This window comes from Cottoperca gobio, chromosome 7 (genome assembly GCF_900634415.1).
Source record: "Cottoperca gobio chromosome 7, fCotGob3.1, whole genome shotgun sequence".
In the NCBI taxonomy this organism is placed as follows: domain Eukaryota; kingdom Metazoa; phylum Chordata; class Actinopteri; order Perciformes; family Bovichtidae; genus Cottoperca; species Cottoperca gobio.
In genome coordinates this window covers 19,409,833-19,431,279 of record NC_041361.1, presented here as the reverse complement: position 1 = coordinate 19,431,279, position 21,447 = coordinate 19,409,833, and the positions used below count along the sequence as shown (strand labels likewise).

Genomic DNA, 21,447 nt, shown 5'->3' with positions numbered 1-21,447 from the left:
GCAATCTCAATATTAACATTAGTTTTGCAATATTTCATTTATTTTTTAATTTTGTGCTGTAAAAAAAACAAACAGCAGTGAACTGATGCAGAAGTTGTTGATTCTTTGTTTACTGTGTATCTGCAGAGGATCCTAAGTATTCCCTCACTACTTGATTCTGACCCTTTAATGGAAGGTCCACAAAGCCTTACTGTTAGTACTGACGTTGTCTGAACCATAAAACCTCATCATTACATGCACAGGTTTCTCTCAAAGGGGCGTTTGGACAGAAAGCAAAGCTAGTTGTGGCGTCATTCAAATTATCTCACCTTTTAAATCCAGTTTTCTTTGTCGTTTCTTTTTGTTTTGGATAAAAAAAACGTGCTAAAACTACAGTATTTAGAGATTATAGTCTTAGGTACACTGGCTATCGTTTCTTATATGAATTTACTCCCAAAAACACAATTTCTCAAAATAACACAGAAATACAAACGTGTGTAAATGCACTCATGAAGTCACATGTAAGATTTTTGAAGTTTGCCGTTACTAATTATACTTCATAAACACTGAAATCTGAGGCATTTCTGAAAAGAGCCTGTCGTGTCAACAATTGATCTTTTACGTGAGGTGTTTCAGTGTTAAAAGTGCTTCGCTCAAAGCTTTTACTGTTGCACAGTCACACACAGTCATTTCTACACTAGGTCATGAAATATTAATATTTGAATCACAGTTAATTTCATGTGTTAACTGTGATACTGTGAGAATTAGACCACAGCTAAGGTTGTGTTGTACCAGCACATACTGTACATGTGTCTTAATCCGTAGGGCTGGACGATAGCAGAGCATCTTTATCATTATTGTAAATTGTCACTGTTTTTATTATTTATTGTGTTGTCTCACTTCTGATGTTTGTCCTTGTTAACTACAGTCTGACGAGTAAAGACTCTAAACAGATTCGTTGGTTTAACGCCTGAATAAATGTGGTTGGTTTCTGTTAAAATATGGAATTCGGGATAATTTATTAGAATTCTTTTGATAATAACTAAATTTAGGCAGGTAATAATAATGGTAAGTTAAAGTAATAGTTAACTGGTTTGGGAAATATGTTTATTCACTTTATTGCCAAGACTTTTAAATAAGAATATTTCCCAAAAATGTTGAACTATTCCCTTTTTTAATAAAATAGTTTTATCATCCAGCCCTATTAATAATCATGTAAACAAGTGATGGCAAAATACCTGAATGTAAACTTGCACCATTCTTTTAATCGTAGTCTAAGGTTGCCTTGAAAACAAAGTTAATGTCAAATGTGTCTTATGTCAAATCAACCATGTCAATGTAAAAATAAGAAATAATGGCTTTATTTAAATGTTGCAACAGTCTTTTTTGCTTTCTGTTGGCAAAACTTTGTACCGTACGTCGTAGTTGACACTGCCACATTAAGACTTTAGGGGCTTTTGAAATGCCTTTCTTTTCTAATAATGCTGTGTTCACTGTCACCTGAGCTTCCACACCTGCAGTATGTCATGTCTTATGTGTGCGCAGAGATGGTGTGGAAGTGTGGAATCAAAAATGAGACAAATGTTTGGTGAGTGTTAATGTGATTTTGTGGCTATGAACAGTTATATTTTAATAAAACCCAACAGTGTAATGAAATATGTGTTATTTTTGGCAGCATTGCCTAAATCCACCACTTTAGTGCCATCATGTGGAAGCATCAATAATGACACCAGCCAGGTTTCCATCCAAATTCAGTGCAAATGTTAACCACAAATCTGGAAAATGGGCAAAGAAAAATGTTAATTAAAGCAAATGTCTAGCCGTGGAAGTATTAGGTGTTGATTCACTAAGATAAACAGCTGGTGGCGCTAATTCTCCAGTCAGGTTCCAGTGTTTCCCCTAGGTTTACTGCTTTTTTTTTGGGGGGGGGGGGGGATGCTGCCTGGGCTGGATGAGGGCAGTTGACTCCCTTAAAATATTTGATTTTTTAAAACCTTTAGAGTAAAACAACTTCAAATCGTATTGTGTCGTTTGTACTTGGTATATCAAATTTAAGAAAATATTACTGGTCTTTTTTGCCGCTACAAACACCTCTACCGTAACAGGAATATACGCACTTCGAAATCCAAACGGCGGCAGGCTTGACCGGATTTTCACAGACGACAGCTCACTTGACCCCGGTCCATAACTTACAGGAAGAAAAACTCCCTTTGGGAGAATATCGGAGTTTGACAAAAAATACCACACGCACGCACGCACGTAATCCACGACTGCATTCATAGCAAAAATAAAAACAAGATGTGGCATAAGCATGATGGCACAAATGTAAGGCTTCAATGAGAGAGGAAGTCACTCATAAAGGCACAGATTTGAACACATTACAGATTCTCTCACACAGTTATTGCACTTTTCAAAGCGTTACTACAGGCAGCAATGTTTCCAGACTGCCTGGGTCTGTCTGACAGTATGCTTCAGCAAGATGACAACTTTTAAAAAAGAAATCTGGAAGATAAAGAGATGAAATTAAACAGGTTCTGGTTATTTCAATGCCGTCTTGTATTGTCAAGCAGAACTGGGGAAATGGTCTTTTATATTATATATATGATATTGAACGATATCATGCAACAAATCTAGCGTCTGTGTTGTTATCACATTACAACTTGAAGCTCAGGAACAAACTTCCCAACGTTGGAATGGGACCACCCAAGGAGCAAGTGAATGCAGCATTAACCTTGGCGGACGTCTGCGCTCTCAGAGTCCCATTCTAGTTTTAGTCAGAGTTTAGTCAACTGTTACATTTCCTTGATAACTTTTTTCTTTGTATAAGTTGAACTGTAGGCTCACCTGTAGACAATTTGCAAATGTTTTATTTAATTGGAAATAGTTTACTAGAACCCCAGTTTCTGTCTTACTTACAATAAGTGCCAAGTTACATAATCTTTCATGAAATCTCAGAGAAATTGTTCAGGAATTTACAATAAATAATAATAATAATAATAATAATAATAATAATAATAATAATAATACGTCATAGACTAAACCTAGACTGTTTAAATTGCAATTATGTAAATATGTTGGATGGTTTTATTCATTATACGGTATAATGGCCTTGAAAGAGTACTCCACTGATGTTATGACCCTATAACGTTGTCGCACTCACGATGGACAGTTTCAAAAAGAAAGTTTATAGATATCGTCTTTTTTTATTCCATGTCTTCTTCTTCCTTGTTGAAACCTAGCCATGCTGTAGTACTAGAGGTTAATTAGGGCAAAGCTTTGATGTGTAATGTGTGGAGTTCCTATTTAAACACTAAAGACTATGTGAAGAAATTGGTTAAAACTGATATTTTCGCAGTACAGGTCATTAACAAACATTTTCCTACATCAAACTCTTTATTATTCTTAATGTAAATTCTGTCCCATTTGCTGAACAAGGCCCTGCAGTGGAGATGCCTGTAGGTGGATTAACGCCTCCATGTGCCTGCATTCCCACTAACAAGGGGAGCTCTGAGCAGGGGTAGAGCTGCGCCAGACCCAGCCCCGACCACAGCTATGTGGTTGTTTGTTCAGCCTACCTGCCCAGAGCTAAATACAGACAGTGATAGAGGATGGATGGTAACAAACTTTTTACTGGAATTAAGGAGAGACAGCGATTTTCACTGGAAATGACTGTAAAACATGTTAAGATTGAGTCAACGAGCTCTGTGATAAGCTAAATAAAACAAGCCCAGGCAATGGATTTTAAAATAGGGCTTAAACGGGAAAGTAAAAAAAAAAGGGTTTGAGGATTTTTGAAGTGTCTAGAAGATTTTGATTTGGCATGAGTTTTTGTGCAAAAGCAAACACAGCAAGTAACTTTCCATGCAGAAAGAAATCTCTCTGAAAAAGAGAAACTCTTCTTTCATATAAAATATTTTTTTATAAAATAATTAGCCCTAATCCTCACTAACACACACTGTTTCCGTAACAATAAATACTTTATGCACTGACGTAGTATAAATAAAAGCCATCCAGAGATAGGTGCTTTGAATGAATCTGCTGTGTTCAGTTTCACAGTCAGCACATTCATCCGTGCAAGAGGAGAACCTGCTCCTCAGAAGTGTGACTTTAATTTATGGCTCATTAGTTCTCGAAAGAACAAGCCGAGGGACAACTTTTACTGTAGTGGGACACTGTTTGAGGACTGCAGGTGACACATTATGTCTTTACAAACACATTTTGGGAATGACCCGTTCTGTTCTGCTAAACGTCATAACAACAAACCATTTTCACACTACAAAGCAAACTGGCAAAAAGTGACAGATGCGTGGTGGTAGATTACAGCGTAAACTGTCTTTTCTTCTCAGGAAGAAATTTGGTTCCATTTACAAAAGTTCCAATTTACTGAAACCAAAACATCAAGTCTCCACAACGGTTTCTGTTGGAGGGTCACAGCGACAAGTCAGTGCTTGTGATGGACCACTCTGGGCAGGGATGGCAACCAAAAAGTGCAAAATGATCATCACTAATGCACGGCACTGATGTCAATCCTCTTTCCTCCGCCCCTCATCGAGAACTGAGGTACTCCGGTGTGGAGTAGTTGAAGAGCAGGAAGTCCATTCGATACAGGTTGAACAGTTTCTTCTGGTAGAAAGGACTGATGTGCTTAAAGTAGCGTGCTGCCATATTGCCATCAGTCCTGGTGCTTTTACCAGACGTTGGAAACTGAAGAGTCCCTTCTACTCCCGCCAAACTGAGCACAGCCTGAGCATCTGGCTCCAGAGTCTCGTACTTCCCCACTACATCATAGTGAATCATGCAGGGGTGGCAGAGGGAGTGCACCCGCTCCCAGTGCTCGTTAAAAGGTTCCTCCCGTTGGGTCCGAGGGTCCACAAGGTACTGGACAAACTCGTGGAAAGAAACGTCATTCCCTTTCTCCAGTGCTTCGCGCTCAGGCTCAGGCCGGTGCCGGCGGATGATCTTGGTTCCGTAGCGTTTGTGGAAAGCGGTGTTGTAGCTCCGGGTGAACTTGTTACGGTAGGCGGACACCAGGCGCTCGAAGGGCTCCCGCACGAAGATGAACTTGAGGTAACTGCGAAGGCGCTGGTTAATCTCAGGCACTGAAAACTCGGACAGCGTGCGGAGGTTACCTGCCACATGGGCCTCATTTGCAGGGATGGCAAGGGGGTCGGTGTAGCGGCCGTCACTGGTGAGGACCATAAGGACACGCTTCCAATTGGTGCAGGCTACCTGGAAGTGATAACAGAGAGGGAGATTCTCTTTCAAGCCAGTATACATCTGTACATATTAGTGTTTTAATACATTGCAACAAACTGAATCAACTGAATAAGGTTTTAATAACTACTTATATATTTTATTTATTCTAGAACAGGGGTTTTCAAAGTCTGACACTGTTGGGCCCCCCCAAGACAAAACAGAAGCCAACTGCGCAATTTGGAACCATTAGAATTATGCCAAAGAAGCTATTAGTGTTTATAGGACAACGATAACTGGATTACTCTGAGACAGAAAATGACTTAAAAACGTGATGATTCTCAGGCAACTTCTCAAATGATAAGGAGCGTTTTTTAAATATGATTTCTAAGTGTTTATAACACCGGCATGCAGGCGTCTCTTTCATCTCATCTCTTTGCCACACATCTTTCCCTCCGCATCTCCCGTTCAACTCTCCCCCTTAATGCTTAAAAACCTCAGTGTAACCAACCTTGGGCACGTAGCAGTAAATAAGGCTGTGTTTATCATCCACAATGAGGTGTTTGAGATCCTCAGGCGAAAGCACTTGGCGCTTCCTCGTGTGGCTCAGACACGCCTGCTCCAACAGCTCCCTGCGACCTTGGAGGGACCTCTGAGCTGCCAGCAGCTCCAGCTGCTTGTGGATGTGATCAAGGTAACGAATGGGAGGAAGAAGCAGAAAGGGAAAAACCTTTTAAAAACTGTCGCCGGCCAATTGTGTTTCCAAAGAAACTCTTACGACTAGTGTAATTTTACAAGAGTGTGATGTAAGTGAAAATGTAAGTCCTACATTCACTCCTATTTTCTAGCTGTGTTTTTGGCACTATAGCTGCTAAATGCTCCACTGTGTTCACCAACTAGCTGATCACTTTGTCAGTCGGCCAGTTTGGTGCTGAGCAGGTTGTGTGTAGTGGGTTTTTAAAATGTGAAAAACAACTGAATAACGCTGAAAACATGGGAAATAATCAAAACTGTATTGTCGCAGGCCAGACAGCTACACAATGCGCTGAAACTCACTGTTAATCAGAATCGGCTTTATTGGTCACGTATGGACACAGAGCAGGAATTTGACTCTGATTTTAAGTGGCTCTCAATGTACTCACACACAGTTCCAAGAGCAATTTACAGGACGATAGAAATAACCATACAGCTAAAAACAAGGACAACAGAACTAAAGTTATGCACCAGACATAGGTCAAAATAAACATTGAACTATTATGTATACTGAAGCTGCCGGGGAGCTGCAGATTGGGGTAATAATTCTCCGTAGGTTCATCACTTTCACATTGTTTTCCCTTTGTCATCTGATACATCGTTATAGGCGATTGAAGAGTTGACATTACCATCCACAGAACTAGCATTGCTAAAAGCACCATACAGGGATGGGGAAACAGGTTTTCAGTAGTCGTTCAATCGTTACAAAGCTGACATAGTCTCTAAGAGTTTAGCAAACAGATGTCTTGTGTGTGTGACAGTGTTCTCACCTGGTCTCCATTGTAGAGGGTCTGCAGTGGACTTCTCCTGCTTTTCCCTGGTCTGCTGTCTGTTTTCACATCAGGTTCTACAGTTAGTAAGATGGAAAAAGAAAATAAATCACCATTTATTAGAAGAACTGAGCTTCTTTGATCTTTCCATTGGTCCCGTTCATTTCTCACTTTTCCCCAGAATGTATGCAATGTGAAATGGATAGCACCAGAGTCCTTCTGTTATATGTCTGATGAATTTTCACTGATTTAAGTCTGACCAAATTACTTTTAGTTTTTCACATGCGTAGGTCACTAATGAGACACTTTTTTTACAATGCGTCATGCATTTGCACAGAGGTTTAAATTACACTTTAAAGATAAGTTATGGGGAAGGTCAGTCAGAGCCAACTTTCCAACCCTCCTCTGGCTCTCCCTTTGTCATGACGTGATCTTCCCTCATGTCATTTATAGATTCCATAGGAACAGTGTGTTCCTTCCAAAGTCTCTTTGTAACTCTTACAAGTAACATCTCTCCCCTTTACGTCTCTCTGTGCTCTAGCTGCAATTGTGTGTTACCCTTTAGGAAATCTACCAGCACAGCAAATTAACTGGAGTACAAAACAAAACAGATTTGGAGAACGCACACTAGCAATTTGTTTAACATTACACAACAAAACAATGATAACTACGCATCACTGATCAGCTCTGGGTTAGAACAACACCTGGCTGCATAACATGCATTTTTAATGATGGAGCTGCTGGGGGCTTTGCTAGTGTGAGGAAGTCACATTTTTTGGTCGGAGACCTTGTTATCAACTCTCCTCCCTGCTCCAGCCTTTATAAACACATCTGTCTTCTCCTTCCATCCCCCACTCCCACTCCCATCCCCCTCCTCTCCTGCTCCCACCCAGGCCTGATGCCAGTCAGTGCTTGGGTCTGTAGCTAGTGGTACAGAAAAGTAATTTGTTTTACACGTGGCTCAACAATCCATAGGGTTATAGAAAGCTGGGATGAGATAGAGGTGGACAGACGTGGGGAATGTGCTTTATGGATGTTAGCAGGAGGGGATCTACTTGAACGAAAACCAATGGAATGAGTGGGGAAAATGCCATACTATCATATGGAAAGCATATCAGTTAGCAAAACAAAAAGCAAGTTGAAGGGCTATGCTATGGAGCCCAGAAGGAGACCGAAACTTATTCTCATCCAGTGTTTCTCTTCTGTCTGCTGAGTTCACATTAAGCTAATCAGACTGAATGTTCACTGTTCTTTTGAAATGGCACCCAAAAGGTAATACAACTCAGTGTCAGCTTGGGACCAAACACCAAACAGCAGATATGATTTACAAACTGTAAATCATATCTGCTTCCTGCCGTTTTGAGGAAGCAGAAAAGCTGCTGTACTGGTGACTCAGCAAATTAACAGTTAAACATGTTAGTACGAGAGGATCTGAGGTACACTGAGAGACTGAGGCTGTCGTGATGCAGCCTTTCTGCCTGCGCTCACATGAATCATCAAAATCCTCAACTTCCTCCGGGTAAATCTGTGCCACATCATCTGATCACGCAGAGATAGACGCCTAAGTCTTGCTGGACCATGTTGAAAGCTTTACTGGATACACATGAAACCCACATCTTAGGAAACGTATGTTCACAGGGCACGCACATGGTTACATCTCATGTATACATGATATTTTAAGAATGTGATAAAGTATATACATATATGAACATGTTTGGCACAGCACTCAGAGTCACAGTTACAGGGTAATGTTAAGCAGAAGGGAAGAGGGTGGCATCCCAGAGTTTTGAAACATAAAACCTCGTCATAGATAGAAATCAGACAGTCCTGAGTTCCAGGTAGAACTGAGTATAATGGATGAGGTGTATAAGCTCTCAGGCAACAGCGCTGCAGTGCACATCTTAAGCAGCTAAGCCTTCCACAAACTCAGGACGCTTTCTCTGGAAGCTGGAAAGTAGGTCAAAAGACACTTGTGGAGGCTCTCCTCATATTAATGGTTTATTGTCTGGTTTTCAAGTATAAACACTGCACGATGGTGAGGAAACATTTAAGTGATTCATCCAAAGTGTTATCTCAAGGGGAAGATGGGGGAAGGGCAAAATATATACAGATACAGACAAATATATACAATATACTAATTTGTCTGTCAAGTCCTAAATTCTGAATATGCTGTAAACTGTTATAACAGGTCAGAAAAGACTGTGTAGTGTTTATTAAACCTGATACGTGTATGTGCACTAAAACAAAGGTTGGGTAACGGTAACTTAAGAAGCATTAGCTTACAGATATAAAACTGGGAAACACTTTCCATGAAGACCACTTTATAGCACATTATGAAGGCATTCATAGTGAATTATAATTCATTCATAATGCTTCCTGGTGCACTATATCAACGGTCCTAAAACATTACAGAAGTGATTTATAATGAATTAGAAGTGTCTTATGGATGGGGTTGACGAGGGGGGCGTATGATACATTATGACTACCTACACTCACCTTCACACACCTCAACAATCAACTGTAGTAAGGACTGAAAGTATAATAACGCATGCGGTATCATACGTTATCATTGCATGTGGTCAGTAATGTGAAGTTATGAGTGTTTGAAATGCATTAAAACCACTGCTCCTTTAAAACTGGTGATCATGCTAGATTATTATTGGCTATCTAAGTTTCCTGGCACTAAAATAAAACACGGTTAACTGCATGGCTACTGGGTTTCACTAGAGCATGTCTCAAAATGTTCATGGACAGACATTGTTTAGCAGCATGCTACACATGTTGTAATCAGCTGTGCTTTATGTTTAGTGCTACTGCCAATGTTAGCACAAGTAAAAAGGTTACCGTGGTACACATTATACCAGCTTAACATCACATCTAAGAACATTGTGATCTTAGCATAATGTTAGCATTTAGCTGTGCCTAAGGACAGCCTCACAGAATCATTAACATAACCTAATTATGGACACAACGTCTCAATGTTGACATAGGTGTGAATATGTACGCGTGTTGAGGGGAGGATGACGTCCTTGTGTCTTGCTCCGTATCAAAGAAATGTGTTTCTGGACATGCCACTTGATTTGTAGATCTGTACAAAGTCTAGAAACTTTACTATAAAATCCATCTACAGACTTTCTACTGATCCCTCTCTTAAATTTTAAGAGCCTATAAAGAGAACTGTGTAGACACACACGCACACACACACACACACACACACACACAAATAAACAAGACATCAGCCAGCCTAGATGTTCTCTTCCATTAGCAGCGCTATCTTCTGTGTATAGAAAGTTAAACTAAGGAATGCTTTTCTTATCCTTTATAATGCATCAAAGCTTTTACCTGCACTCACAGTCAATGCTGTCTCTGTTCAATGGAAAAGTACATTCAGAGGCTACTCCACTCTGATCATCATAAACCACATCTTTTTTCTGTGTCGTGTATCACATTCACCAGAAACACACCACTTCCTCTCAGACCCAGGAAGTGACACAATGCTGACAGTTGAAGAAGAGCAGAAGAAGTCCCAGTCTTACCACACACACACGCACACACACACGCACACACACACACACACCCATGTGAAACTTGGGTTAAACAGCCTGTCAGGCGTGTGAAGCAGTGCTGATGTTGTATTCACAGACAAACAAGGTTCCATTAAGCCTGTAAACTCAACGGGATTATTATAAACAGACAGAACTATCTAATGATTTGACAGAAAGTGAGAGACAAAAGTTTGTTAAGAACTCTAGTAAAGGTGTGTGTGTGTGGGCCCAATTTATCAAAACCTTCTTGTTGTTTATATTATTTAATCTCTTTACTTTTTTTATCAAGACAAATCTCTGCCCTCTGCTTTTGGCAGCTTCCCTTTTTTTTAAACCTCTTCCCCTCTGTGATCATGATAAATAGCAAAGAGGATTCTGTGGCATCAATATTGTAAATATTTACATAAAGAGGTAAAATTACACTTAATTGCACTTGAAATGAAGGCCTGCCTTTATGAGGGCCACATAATGGAAGTTTCCACGAGCTGTAAAAAAAAGCCTCAGTGAAATGTTCTTTGATGGAGGTACTGTATATAAAAGACAGCTTCACTGTACAACTGAAAGTGACTGAAAGAGAAAATAGGATGTCACACATGAACACAACTGAAGGCAGGAAGAGACAGCGGGGTTATCGGGAGAAACAGACTTTCTGTTTGTGTTTGGAGCGTAGCTTTATTCAAAGGTGTCACACCATCCACATGCTCACAGCTGCACATGGTGCTAATTAGAGCAACAACATGAGGTGACTTTACGACCAGTGATATCCTTTGTTGCTCCTTTTAATCTCCCCCTCCTTATGTTCACTAGCGCAGTTCTTTCACATAAAAAGAACTTCAGCAGAAATATTATTTCAACGGATTAAGTTACGACATCAACCAGCTAATTTCCCACTTTAGAAAGTAGCACATAAAAAATAAATATGACGTCAGCGTTCAGTCTGAACTAAAATATATCTGCAGCCTCGTCAAATTCTCCTGAACATTAAAAGGCTTCAGTTTGATGGTCTATGAGTTCACTTAGCTTAGACGTAAAGGTAGAGAGGCTCCCCTCAGTTGGTATGTCCTCAACACATGTGGGTTATTATTCACCCCTGTATGAATACAGCACACACGTTAGGGCCAGGACGAGAGAAGCCAAAGGGGATAAAGTGACCGTACATAATGTGTGTGGACTTGCTGGGCGATATGGTAAAACATTCTACTATGATCATTTGATCACAATTCACAATATAAGGCACTAATTCTGAAAAAATCCCTAAAGCTGTAAAATTCCCCTCGAACCATAACAATGTAAATGACTGCAAACAGAAAATCAATTTAGGAGAAATAATAATCTAAAAATAAATAAATACATTAAATGTCCGAATAAATGCAGTAATAAATGTTTACAGGTTGCACTCTACATGCTGTATTGGTGATGCTTGTGTTGATAACCTTAGTTTGTGCCATTTCCTGTGTTACAAACAATACACATTGCTACCCGGTGTTGTCATTAAGTAGTGTAGCTCCTTATGATCTCATCCACAATGTGAACAGGCAGGCCTTTAAGTAGCCAAAGTATAGTTGTTTTAAAAAAAAGGAGCAGTAGTGATGTCACAGTCAGATGATGAGTGGCAACGTGCATACATGCTGCATGGAGTAGCGCTGGTGTGTTCAGTTACAGGATTACATGCGTGTAAGACAAAGCTTACAATGTGTGTGTGACAACAGCAGCTTTAGGTAAAATAAATTACATTTTGAATTGTGCACTGACTCTGTGTTGGAGAAACACATCAGAGCAAGCCTTGATCGTGCCTGTTTCGAGTGAGGTGGAATCCATTACTGTTAGAATAACTAGCAGAGTGGATTCTGCTTTAGTGTACTAGAGTGTAAACCATCAGTGATATCTGGCAAAAACAAGCTTCAAAAACACATTTCATCCATCTGTGGCGGTTCATTTTTTGTTTTTTTATTCCGCTACGATTTGATCAGTGTGTGTGACAAGAGTTGTGACAGAACACTCAACTCCTAAAACTGTGGCACGGTGTAAAGGAGAACCACTGCTTTAAATTGCCTCGGGCATTTCAGCTTGATCAAACAATTCAATTGTCTCCTATAGCTGGGAAAGAGAGAGAGAAGGGTGTTCCCACCCAGCCTAGAATATGAAGCCATGCCCAGCAAGTGAAGTGGAAATGTTGGAGAGGGTGAATGAAGAGCAAACAGCAACACAGACAGAGAATTTGTTTGTGGTTCAGAAATTATGAGTCGACCAAGAGTAAAACCTCTGACACAAGTCCTGGCTCAGGGACAATATACAGGACTGTCTCAGAAAATTAGAATATTGTGATAAAGTTCTTTATTTTCTGTAATGCAATTAAAAAAACTCAAATGTCATGCATTCTGGATTCATTACAAATCAACTGAAATATTGCAAGCCTTTTATTATTTTAATATTGCTGATTATGGCTTACAGCTTAAGAAAACTCAAAAATCCTATCTCAAAAAATTAGAATAGTTCCTCAGACCAAGTAAAAAAAAAGATTTATAACAGCAAAACAAAATCAAACATTTGAAAATGTCCATTAATGCACTCAGTACTTGGTTGGGAATCCTTTTGCACGGATTACTGCATCAATGCGGCGTGGCATGGAGGCAATCAGCCTGTGGCATTGCTGAGGTGTTATGGATGCCCAGGATGCTTCAATAGCGGCCTTTAGCTCATTAGCATTGTTGGGTCTGGTGTCTTTCAGCTTCTTCTTCACAATACCCCACATATTCTCTATGGGGTTCAGGTCAGGGGAATTGGCAGGCCAATCGAGGACAGTAATGCCATGGTCAGTACACCAGTTACTGGTGGTTTTGGCACTGTGGGCAGGTGCCAGATCATGCTGGAAAATGAATTCCTCATCTCCATAGAGCTTTTCAGCAGACGGAAGCATGTAGTGCTCTAAAATCTCTTGGTACACAGCTGCATTTACTCTGGGCTTGATGAAACACAGTGGACCAACACCAGCAGCTGACATGGCTCCCCAAACCATCGCTGACTGTGGGAACTTCACACTGGATTTCAAGCAACTTGGATTTTGCTCCTCTCCAGCCTTTCTCCAGACTCTGGCGCCTTGACTTCCAAATGAAATACAAAACTTGCTTTCGTCTGAAAAGAGGACTTTGGACCACTCTGCAACTGTCCAGTGCTTCTTTTCCATAGCCCAAGTCAGACGCTTCTTCCGTTGTCTTGAGTTCAGAAGTGGCTTGACCATGGGAATACGGCTATTGTAGCCCATTTCCCGGACACGTCTGTGAACAGTAGCTTTTGATACCTGGACTCCAGCTTCAGTCCACTGTCTTTGAAGCTCCCCCAAATTCTGGAAGCGACTCTTCTTCACAATGCTGTTAAGGCTGCGGTCATCTCTCTTGGTTGTGCAGCGTTTCCTGCCACATTTCCCCCTTCCAACAGACTTTTTGTGGATGTGCTTTGAAACTGCACTCTGTGAACAGCTTGCTCTTTGAGACATTTCTTTTTGTGTCTTACCCTCCTGATGGAGGGTGTCAATGATGGTCCTCTGGACAGCAGTCAGATCAGCAGTCTTCCCCATACTTGTGATTTAGTTTACTGAACCAAGCTGAGTGTTTTTCAAGGCTCAGGAAACCCTTGCAGGTGTTTCCAGTTAATTAGACGATTCAAGTGATTCGTTGAACACCCTACTAGTATACTTTTTCATGATATTCTAATATTTAGAGATAGGATATTTGAGTTTTCTTAAGCTGTATGCCATAATCAGCAATATTAAAATAATAAAAGGCTTGCAATATTTCAGTTGATTTGTAATGAATCCAGAATGTATGACATTTTTGTTTTTTTAATTGCATTACAGAAAATAAAGAACTTTATCACAATATTCTAATTTTCTGAGACAGTCCTGTATGTCCAAGCCATGATGCAAACCAAACAGGACATGCAGCCATGTGAAATCATGAAACCTTATGACAAGGATAACGTTATGTGGAGTGTACAGGTTGGTTACTTCTTCAAATGAGTGGTACTATCTCTTTTGTTTTTACCACCATGTGTTAGATCTTGGTGCTCCGGATGATGATAGAACATGGTTTCCTGTACAAACACTTTAAAATTAGCACAAGTGTGGATTTGACTTATCAAGGTCACTCCACCTTTGACAAGGGCACACACTGCGCACCACCCTGCGATGCTGAGCTAAGATACTTGGCATTGTAACGTATACCCTCAAATGATACACGCTGCTGAGTCATGGCAACCACATAAAAGAGAGTCTGAGAGAAATAGAAACTGGGTGCCCATCTTCATTTTGGTTGAAATTATGATGTATCTAATAATAGAGGATGACTGGAAATAACACATGTCAGAGGATTTTCCCTTCAGAACGTCACACTGGCTTGAGGGAGGATTCTTCTTTTTGAGAAAGCAACCGATTAAGTAGTGATGGGAACATGTTTCTGGAACCACACAGCAAGACTATTCTTCAAAAATGCAACAAGATATTTCAAATAGGAACAGGGACAAAGGGAGAGAATCACTTTTCCCAAAGTTCAACGTTTCTATGACTGTCGTTGGTTATTTTCGACAGGTGATTTATGACAAATTGTCAAAAAGCTTGTCAAGCCATATTGCTAAACCTTGTGCACTCACACCATACACCTGGCTGTAACTCAGCTACAGTATGCTAAAGCCTTGCTTTGACCTTAAGCACCATTTTACACATCATTTATTTAGTCGTCCATGTGTGCAGCAACTTCATCACCAATTATCGCATTACAACAAAACCAGAGGAAGTGCTGTCAAACACCAGTGTTAGAAATGACACTATCCCGCCCACACAGGAACTACAACTCAAGCGCAACATAAGGTGTCATATCTGAATGTAGCCAACTCAAATTCCTCAATAAATGAACAGTTAATACAAAAACAAATCTGACATAACTAATGAGTTTATAATAGCCCACTGGATAGGACTCGTGTTTTCCTGAGAGCCAAATCCCAGGGTGTTGGCACAGGAAGTCAGACAATAGAAGCACAACAATAATATGGACTGTGCTTCCTGTCTGGTGTGAAACAGTAAGCTTAATTAGGAGATGTGGTTCTGGAGATATTTCAACTCGAAACATGAGCATATTTTAAAATGATATCTAGAATGCTTGTGTTCATATTTGTCCTTGTACCTGTAGTGCCATTTATCAATCTAGATTGTTTTGGTGGGAGTTGCACGTCCGCCGTAGAGACATCCGAGCTCTCTCCAATATAATGGAACTAGATCGCACTCGGCTTGTTTTCAGAACACCAAAGAAATACATTATGTATTGCAGCAAGAAGCGGCATCTACTAATTGATGAGAGGATCACGCTCACTAGTTGGCGGGTGTAGTGTGGTAGAAAGAAAATAGTTCCAATGTGCTCACAACAAGGTCTGTGGGTTATCTTTAGTAACCGGCTCAATTGTTGGCGCTTTGATCTTTGTTTCATTATATTGGAGAGAAGGCTCTACAGAAGATATCTCCAACACTGAGAAACTCACACAAAAAGAATCAAGATTGATAATTAGCAGATGAGAGGAAAAATGTGTATTTTTGATTTTGGGGGGCACCGTCCCTTTAAATGAGGGTTTGACGAAAGCAATAAAATTAGCAAAAACAGATGAGAGTAGGCTGAGGAGGAGACTTGTACAAGATGTTGTCGTATATAAATAGGCTTCACAGGTAAGAGTGTGTATAATTATTGTGTAACTCCTGAGCCTGGGACGGTTACCGCAGTACCATGGCAACCACAGGGTTAAGCTCATCACATCGGGACTGTTGTCTTCTCTTTAATCTCGACCAAGCGCCCACTTCTCCATCAACTCTCAGGTAACATTACGGGAAGGAAACGCACATTTCTCAGCCTCTGTATTCTGGTGGTGGGTTGAACATCTATCAAACCTCAACAATTCTAAATCAGGCAGATCACAGCTACGCACATAGCCCAACTGTATGGGGAGTTGGTATATGAATACACAAAGAAAATACCTTTTAAAAACTACTGGTAGAAATGGACTTGTGACACATAATCATCCCGTGTGGGGTGTGACATCACGTCATGGTCAAGATATTTCCATGAAGTGTGAATACGAGATGTCATTTAAGAAATTGTTCTTAAACTGTATTCATTACAGTATCTAATCATTATACCAGGTATAACTTTATACAGGACGTTTTGATGGGTCTGGATATGAAATATGAAAACATTTATATCTCAGGAACAAAAATCAAGAATGGTTGAAATGTCTTTAAGATGCAATAAACTAGGAATTTAAGAAAAAAAGATCTTTTAGAGATTTGACATTGTTTTAAGTAGTGAAACTTACTTTAACATGTTTCACTTCACTGTGCTCCAGTCAGATTAAAACAAAGTAGAAGTGAGAAATGAAAGGGAGTGTAAATAACCGGAATGATACGGAACTAAACAAGACATTTGGTGTTGGCTTTCAAGCGGTCTCCGACTAAGATACACAGTAATTAAGGAAGCCCTGTGTTTTTTTGACATCCTGTGAATTAGTCCTCTCTCGTGTGGCTCCAACATGCTTTTCATGTGGCCTGAATGTCTACTGTAAAGCAGACAAGCCTGAACAGGTCACAGGCTATAATGGTAACATACACCTGGTGGTTCAATGGGAGTGCTAAAGTGTGTTGCTCGTGTATCTGCCACTGACAGCAAATATTCCATGTGTGGTGGTCTATAAAAGATGATGTATTGCTGTGAACTGTGGGATCATGGTGTGTGTGTGTGTGTGTGTGTGTGTGTGTGTGTGTGTGTGTGTGTGTGTGTGTGTGTGTGTGTGCGCGCGCGCGTGCTGGAGACAATCATGGTGAAATTATGGGTGTAATGATGCTTTTTAATGTTTTAATATTACTTAATCCGTACATTTTATGACACATGCGACAACTGCAGATTATTCAGTATGTGCCTTTACTTTACTAAAGCTGTGAAAATAGCTTTACTTGCCCTACAATATCACCAAAAACTGGGCACTGGTTCCTCCTCTCCTCTCTGCGCCATTCCTCCTCTTTCTCTCCTCTATACGATCCACATGGAAAAAATGTACATCAAATGCTTTTCCACCTTCTCTTCTATGCGCATGTGCCATTTTGCCATGTACCAAATCAATCATCTCTCTACCTCAGGTTCTCCCTCTTTCTCTCTGACTCCTCTAGTTTGGGGTTTGCAGTCACTGGGGGGGCCAATCTGCCTTTCAATGTCTAGAACGGGCTCAGGCCCAGGAAACAAAGGAGAGGTAAGAAGAGGAGAGAGGAGGGTTAACGCAGTGGAATGCAGGGGGTCACTAGGAGGGGGGCTTTCAAAACATTGCACTGTTCACACTGAGTTTATTCATACTTCGTTACATGCTGTCTCTAAACATGCCGTGGCTCACACAGTAACACACACAGGTGTAGCAGTGTTGCTAATTGTGTCCAAAGTATTTATAAGACCATTTTTTAAAAGCCTGAAGGCTGCATTACACGCGCACATAAGACCACCACACTTTAGTATACACTTATTGTGTTTGTGTATAGCTGTGTAACATTATATATTTTCTATAGCAACTTATTTTTTGATAAATTATATTTGTGTTAAATAATAATACAATACGGATTAATGTAGTTATGTTTGTATCAAGAAGCAGAGTGTGAGTGGGGTATTACCTGGGTTGGTGATGCTCTGAAAGTAAAGCACGAGAACGAAGAGCGAGCCAAGGCACGTCGCCAGGAACAGGCGTCCTCCTCTGGGCATCCTCATCCTGAAGCCGGGCTCTGCTGGCGGAGCCCCCGACCCCTCGTCGCTGCCTCGACACGGTTCATACGAGACCACCCAGCGGAGGATGCGAGACTCTCCGAGGAATAAGTAGCCTATTCATTAATTGCAGGAGACTAAAAAAACAGCCCATCCAGGAATAACGTTAGCTGGACTGTTGAACGACACAGCAATGTGCCGTTAATTTGAACCTGAGTGGGACATAAATCCAGAAGCGCCCGCTCTGGTCTTTGCCGGTTTTTTTTTTTAGATAACGCTAACTAAATAATGATGACCAATTAAGCAAGGTCACCTTAGATACCATATGTAATAATGTTACGTTGATATGAAAAGCCCTTAAGATAAATGAAAAGGTATGAAGCAACTGGTTATTTCTTCTTAGCTCTACTTGTTAGTGGTGACCAGAGTTTGTCGAAACTACACCAACTTCTTCTTCGCCAAACATGGACGGGGCACCATGCCATGACGTCACACCCACAACTCTCTCTCTCCCTCTTTGCGTGCTGCCTTCGGGTAGTGTTGGACATTTTATAGCAAGACTGAGAAAGTCGTATTTTCCATGTGGTGTATGCTCAGCTGACAGTTGTTATGTACAGCATGTATATAACAAGCAAGATGTATCATCACGTACTGATTAAGAACAAATAATGCTTTGGTGTAATAATCAAAAGTTACGATACGCTCAAAGTTTCAGTATGCGGATACAGTATGAAGAAGGGGCTTACGAGGTGCACTTGAAGGCAGCTTTTTAGTCGTTCACAGAGATTTTAACATGGACTAAGTACAGCATGTCCTATATCATGCAACTGACAGCTAAAGTTTGCTGATAGTTAGACGTGTTATTAAATAAATGGAAAATAAAATATAAAAAATAAATGGCAGCAACATGAAACTTCAACAATCAATTTACCAAAATAGGCATAAAATAAAGAAAACAAAATACATAATATGGACACCAATTTGATCATAGCTTACCTGCTGTTAACTGAAACATCTGTAGTCCACTTCTTATTTTCAGTCGCATTTGAACTCGCTGATTGCAAACCTAGAAGCTGCAGGGAAAAGCAGTGTGCTTCTGTTGTGTCACTGTTAAAAACTTAAGATGGCAGCAGTACTGACCCAGTTTCTTCTCGATTTGTGCACCATCATGCAGATAATAGGACTACTCACAATCACACAGCACAATCCATTCATTTCAATGATGATTTTTTTATTCCAAAATGTATCACACCATGTAAAGTAACTACATTTGCATGGCATTTTAGAGTTTATATGTAGCCTATGCAAGACTAGACAACTGTATATTCCTGAACAGTAGTCTATTTCTTGACCGTTTTTATTCTAAATTCTTGCACTTGCACCGTCTGGACATGATCAAATTCTACTTTGTTAAACCTTCTAGATAAATTGCATTTTTCCCCCAGTCTTTTTCATACCAGACTCACAATCCCTTTCTGAACAAGAGCACATTCCTACACACGGCAGACTCAGAGAAGTTAATGCAGCATTGAACTGTCAATGCAAGGCTTTCTATCACATGTCATTACTTCAGAGGAATGTTTTTTGACGAATCGTCGCACTTTACCAATGGAGGATGATGACAAATATTTCAAAATAAAGGAAAATAAGTGCAAACAATCGTGAGGATACAACTCCGAACGGCAAGAATCTTGTAAGTGCAATACCTTCACACAGGTGAAATCATTTTAAGAGCTGTACAATAGCTTCAAATATGCCAAACCATGTATGACATACAGAAATAAGATTTTTATTAATTTTTTATTATTGGCCAAGGTGGTGTTGAAACAGGTGGGTCCCACTCGCAGTGAGTATTAGAGATCGTCTTGGTTGCTTATCCTTACTAAATCATCTTCCTTCTCTCCAAACAATTTGTGTAACGCCCTGCGCCATATGCACACAGCATTATATCATGTCATGGTTTAATTTTCTACATACACCATATGTCGAACAGAGACAGACCCAGCATGCTTCACGGGAAACATAACCGTGCCATGAACATAAACATTGTTTTAGTTGATTGCGGTCACTCTTGCACACATTTAAATGTTGATTGTGTAAACAATTAAATGCAAATTTCGCAACCAAATGTCGATAAACAGCTGTATGTAAATCAAAACTGTATTAGGTATCGTTGTATAAAGATGGAAAAAGAGGCAGTTAGATTAAAAATACCCACAGAGCAATTATAGAAGATGCAAATGGTACATTTCAAAATATAAACACTGTCAGCTTGTGGTCGCTGAAGAAGATTGATTTTTTCCCTGTAGAGTTTTTAGTTATTTATCAGTGACAGAATGATGAAGTGCCAATGAAACAAGCAGTGTGCTAAAAATGTGTAATGCCTCCTTCAAAATATAATCCAAACTGCTGAGGCAGGATGGAACCTGATAAAGTCTAAAGACGTGTCAGACACTGAGCCACTGAGCGCTGCCATATCATGACCAATGCTGTCATTACCAACATGCCCATCATTACATCCTGGGTTTCTTGGAGACACTTAGACGTGAGAGTGAGGGAGGCTCGGTTCGGGATGACTTGGCAAAATGATGTGGTTGTTTGGGCCAATGTTAGCTTTTACCACACAACTCTCACCAGCAGATGGTTTACTGACCACCCACGGGGTCCTGAGCTACTCCTTACTTATCACCGACAGTTCCTCATGGACTGAGGAGGTGGAGTATCATTAGCAGTCCACAGCAATGGCTGCTGCTTATAAACAGGGGATGTTACATTCATTTAGTCTGAGCTACATGTCTTCAGACTGTAGGAGGAAATTAACCGTGGGAACTGTGTCTTTAAGCTTTGGAGTTATAACATATGTATATATATATATTATTATTTTTATATTGGTGGGATCAGTGAATCCTCATTTTGATTGTATTCATTGATATATTGGTTTAGTTCTGGAAGTTTAACATTTTGAGTGAGTTCAGGTCATATATAGTGTTTGCTACACAGTACAAACCACTGCAAGTTTACACTTTCGGTTGTGAAGGATGTGAACCAAACCCATGTCAATTAAGTGAATATTTTATTAGATTAGATTGAATTTGCCTTCTCTCTCAGAGCTAAATGAGAAAATCGATAACACAACTATAAAACCAGACCATGGAGTTGATTGTGTTAGCTTAGCATATAGGGGGAAAGAGCAAGCTTGGACCAAACACTACAAATTGCCATTTTTACATTTGTGTAAAGAGAAAAGATCAAATGTGTTGATTGCTGAGCTTTTGAGGTGTTGGTAGGTTGAGTTGTTTTGCTTCCAATCTTTATGAAAAGGAACCTGATGCTCTAAGTGTGTCGATGTTGACGAGCTATCAGGATTCAGGTTAGCAGGCTCTAATGTTGGCTTCCAAAACAGAAAAACGCTGGGAACCCCTGACTGCTGTA

General features: G+C 40.2%; 1 protein-coding gene across 2 annotated transcripts; it reads right to left on the bottom strand.

The window, feature by feature from the left end:
- Positions 1-407: 407 nt before the first annotated feature.
- On the bottom strand, positions 408-18,467 carry LOC115010513 (carbohydrate sulfotransferase 11-like). 2 transcript variants are annotated; one of them, XM_029435107.1, is made up of 4 exons: positions 17,928-18,467; positions 6,696-6,772; positions 5,684-5,848; positions 408-5,208 (listed from the first exon to the last, which is right to left on the bottom strand). In XM_029435107.1, the coding sequence occupies exons 1-4, from the start codon at positions 18,019-18,021 to the stop codon at positions 4,525-4,527; spliced, it is 1,020 nt and encodes a 339-aa protein (XP_029290967.1). In that variant the 5' UTR covers positions 18,022-18,467; the 3' UTR covers positions 408-4,524. The 2 variants fall into 2 exon arrangements, with proteins under 2 accessions (XP_029290967.1, XP_029290968.1); XM_029435108.1 differs by having other exon boundaries at positions 5,684-5,845.
- Between the last annotated feature and the right edge of the window lie 2,980 nt (positions 18,468-21,447).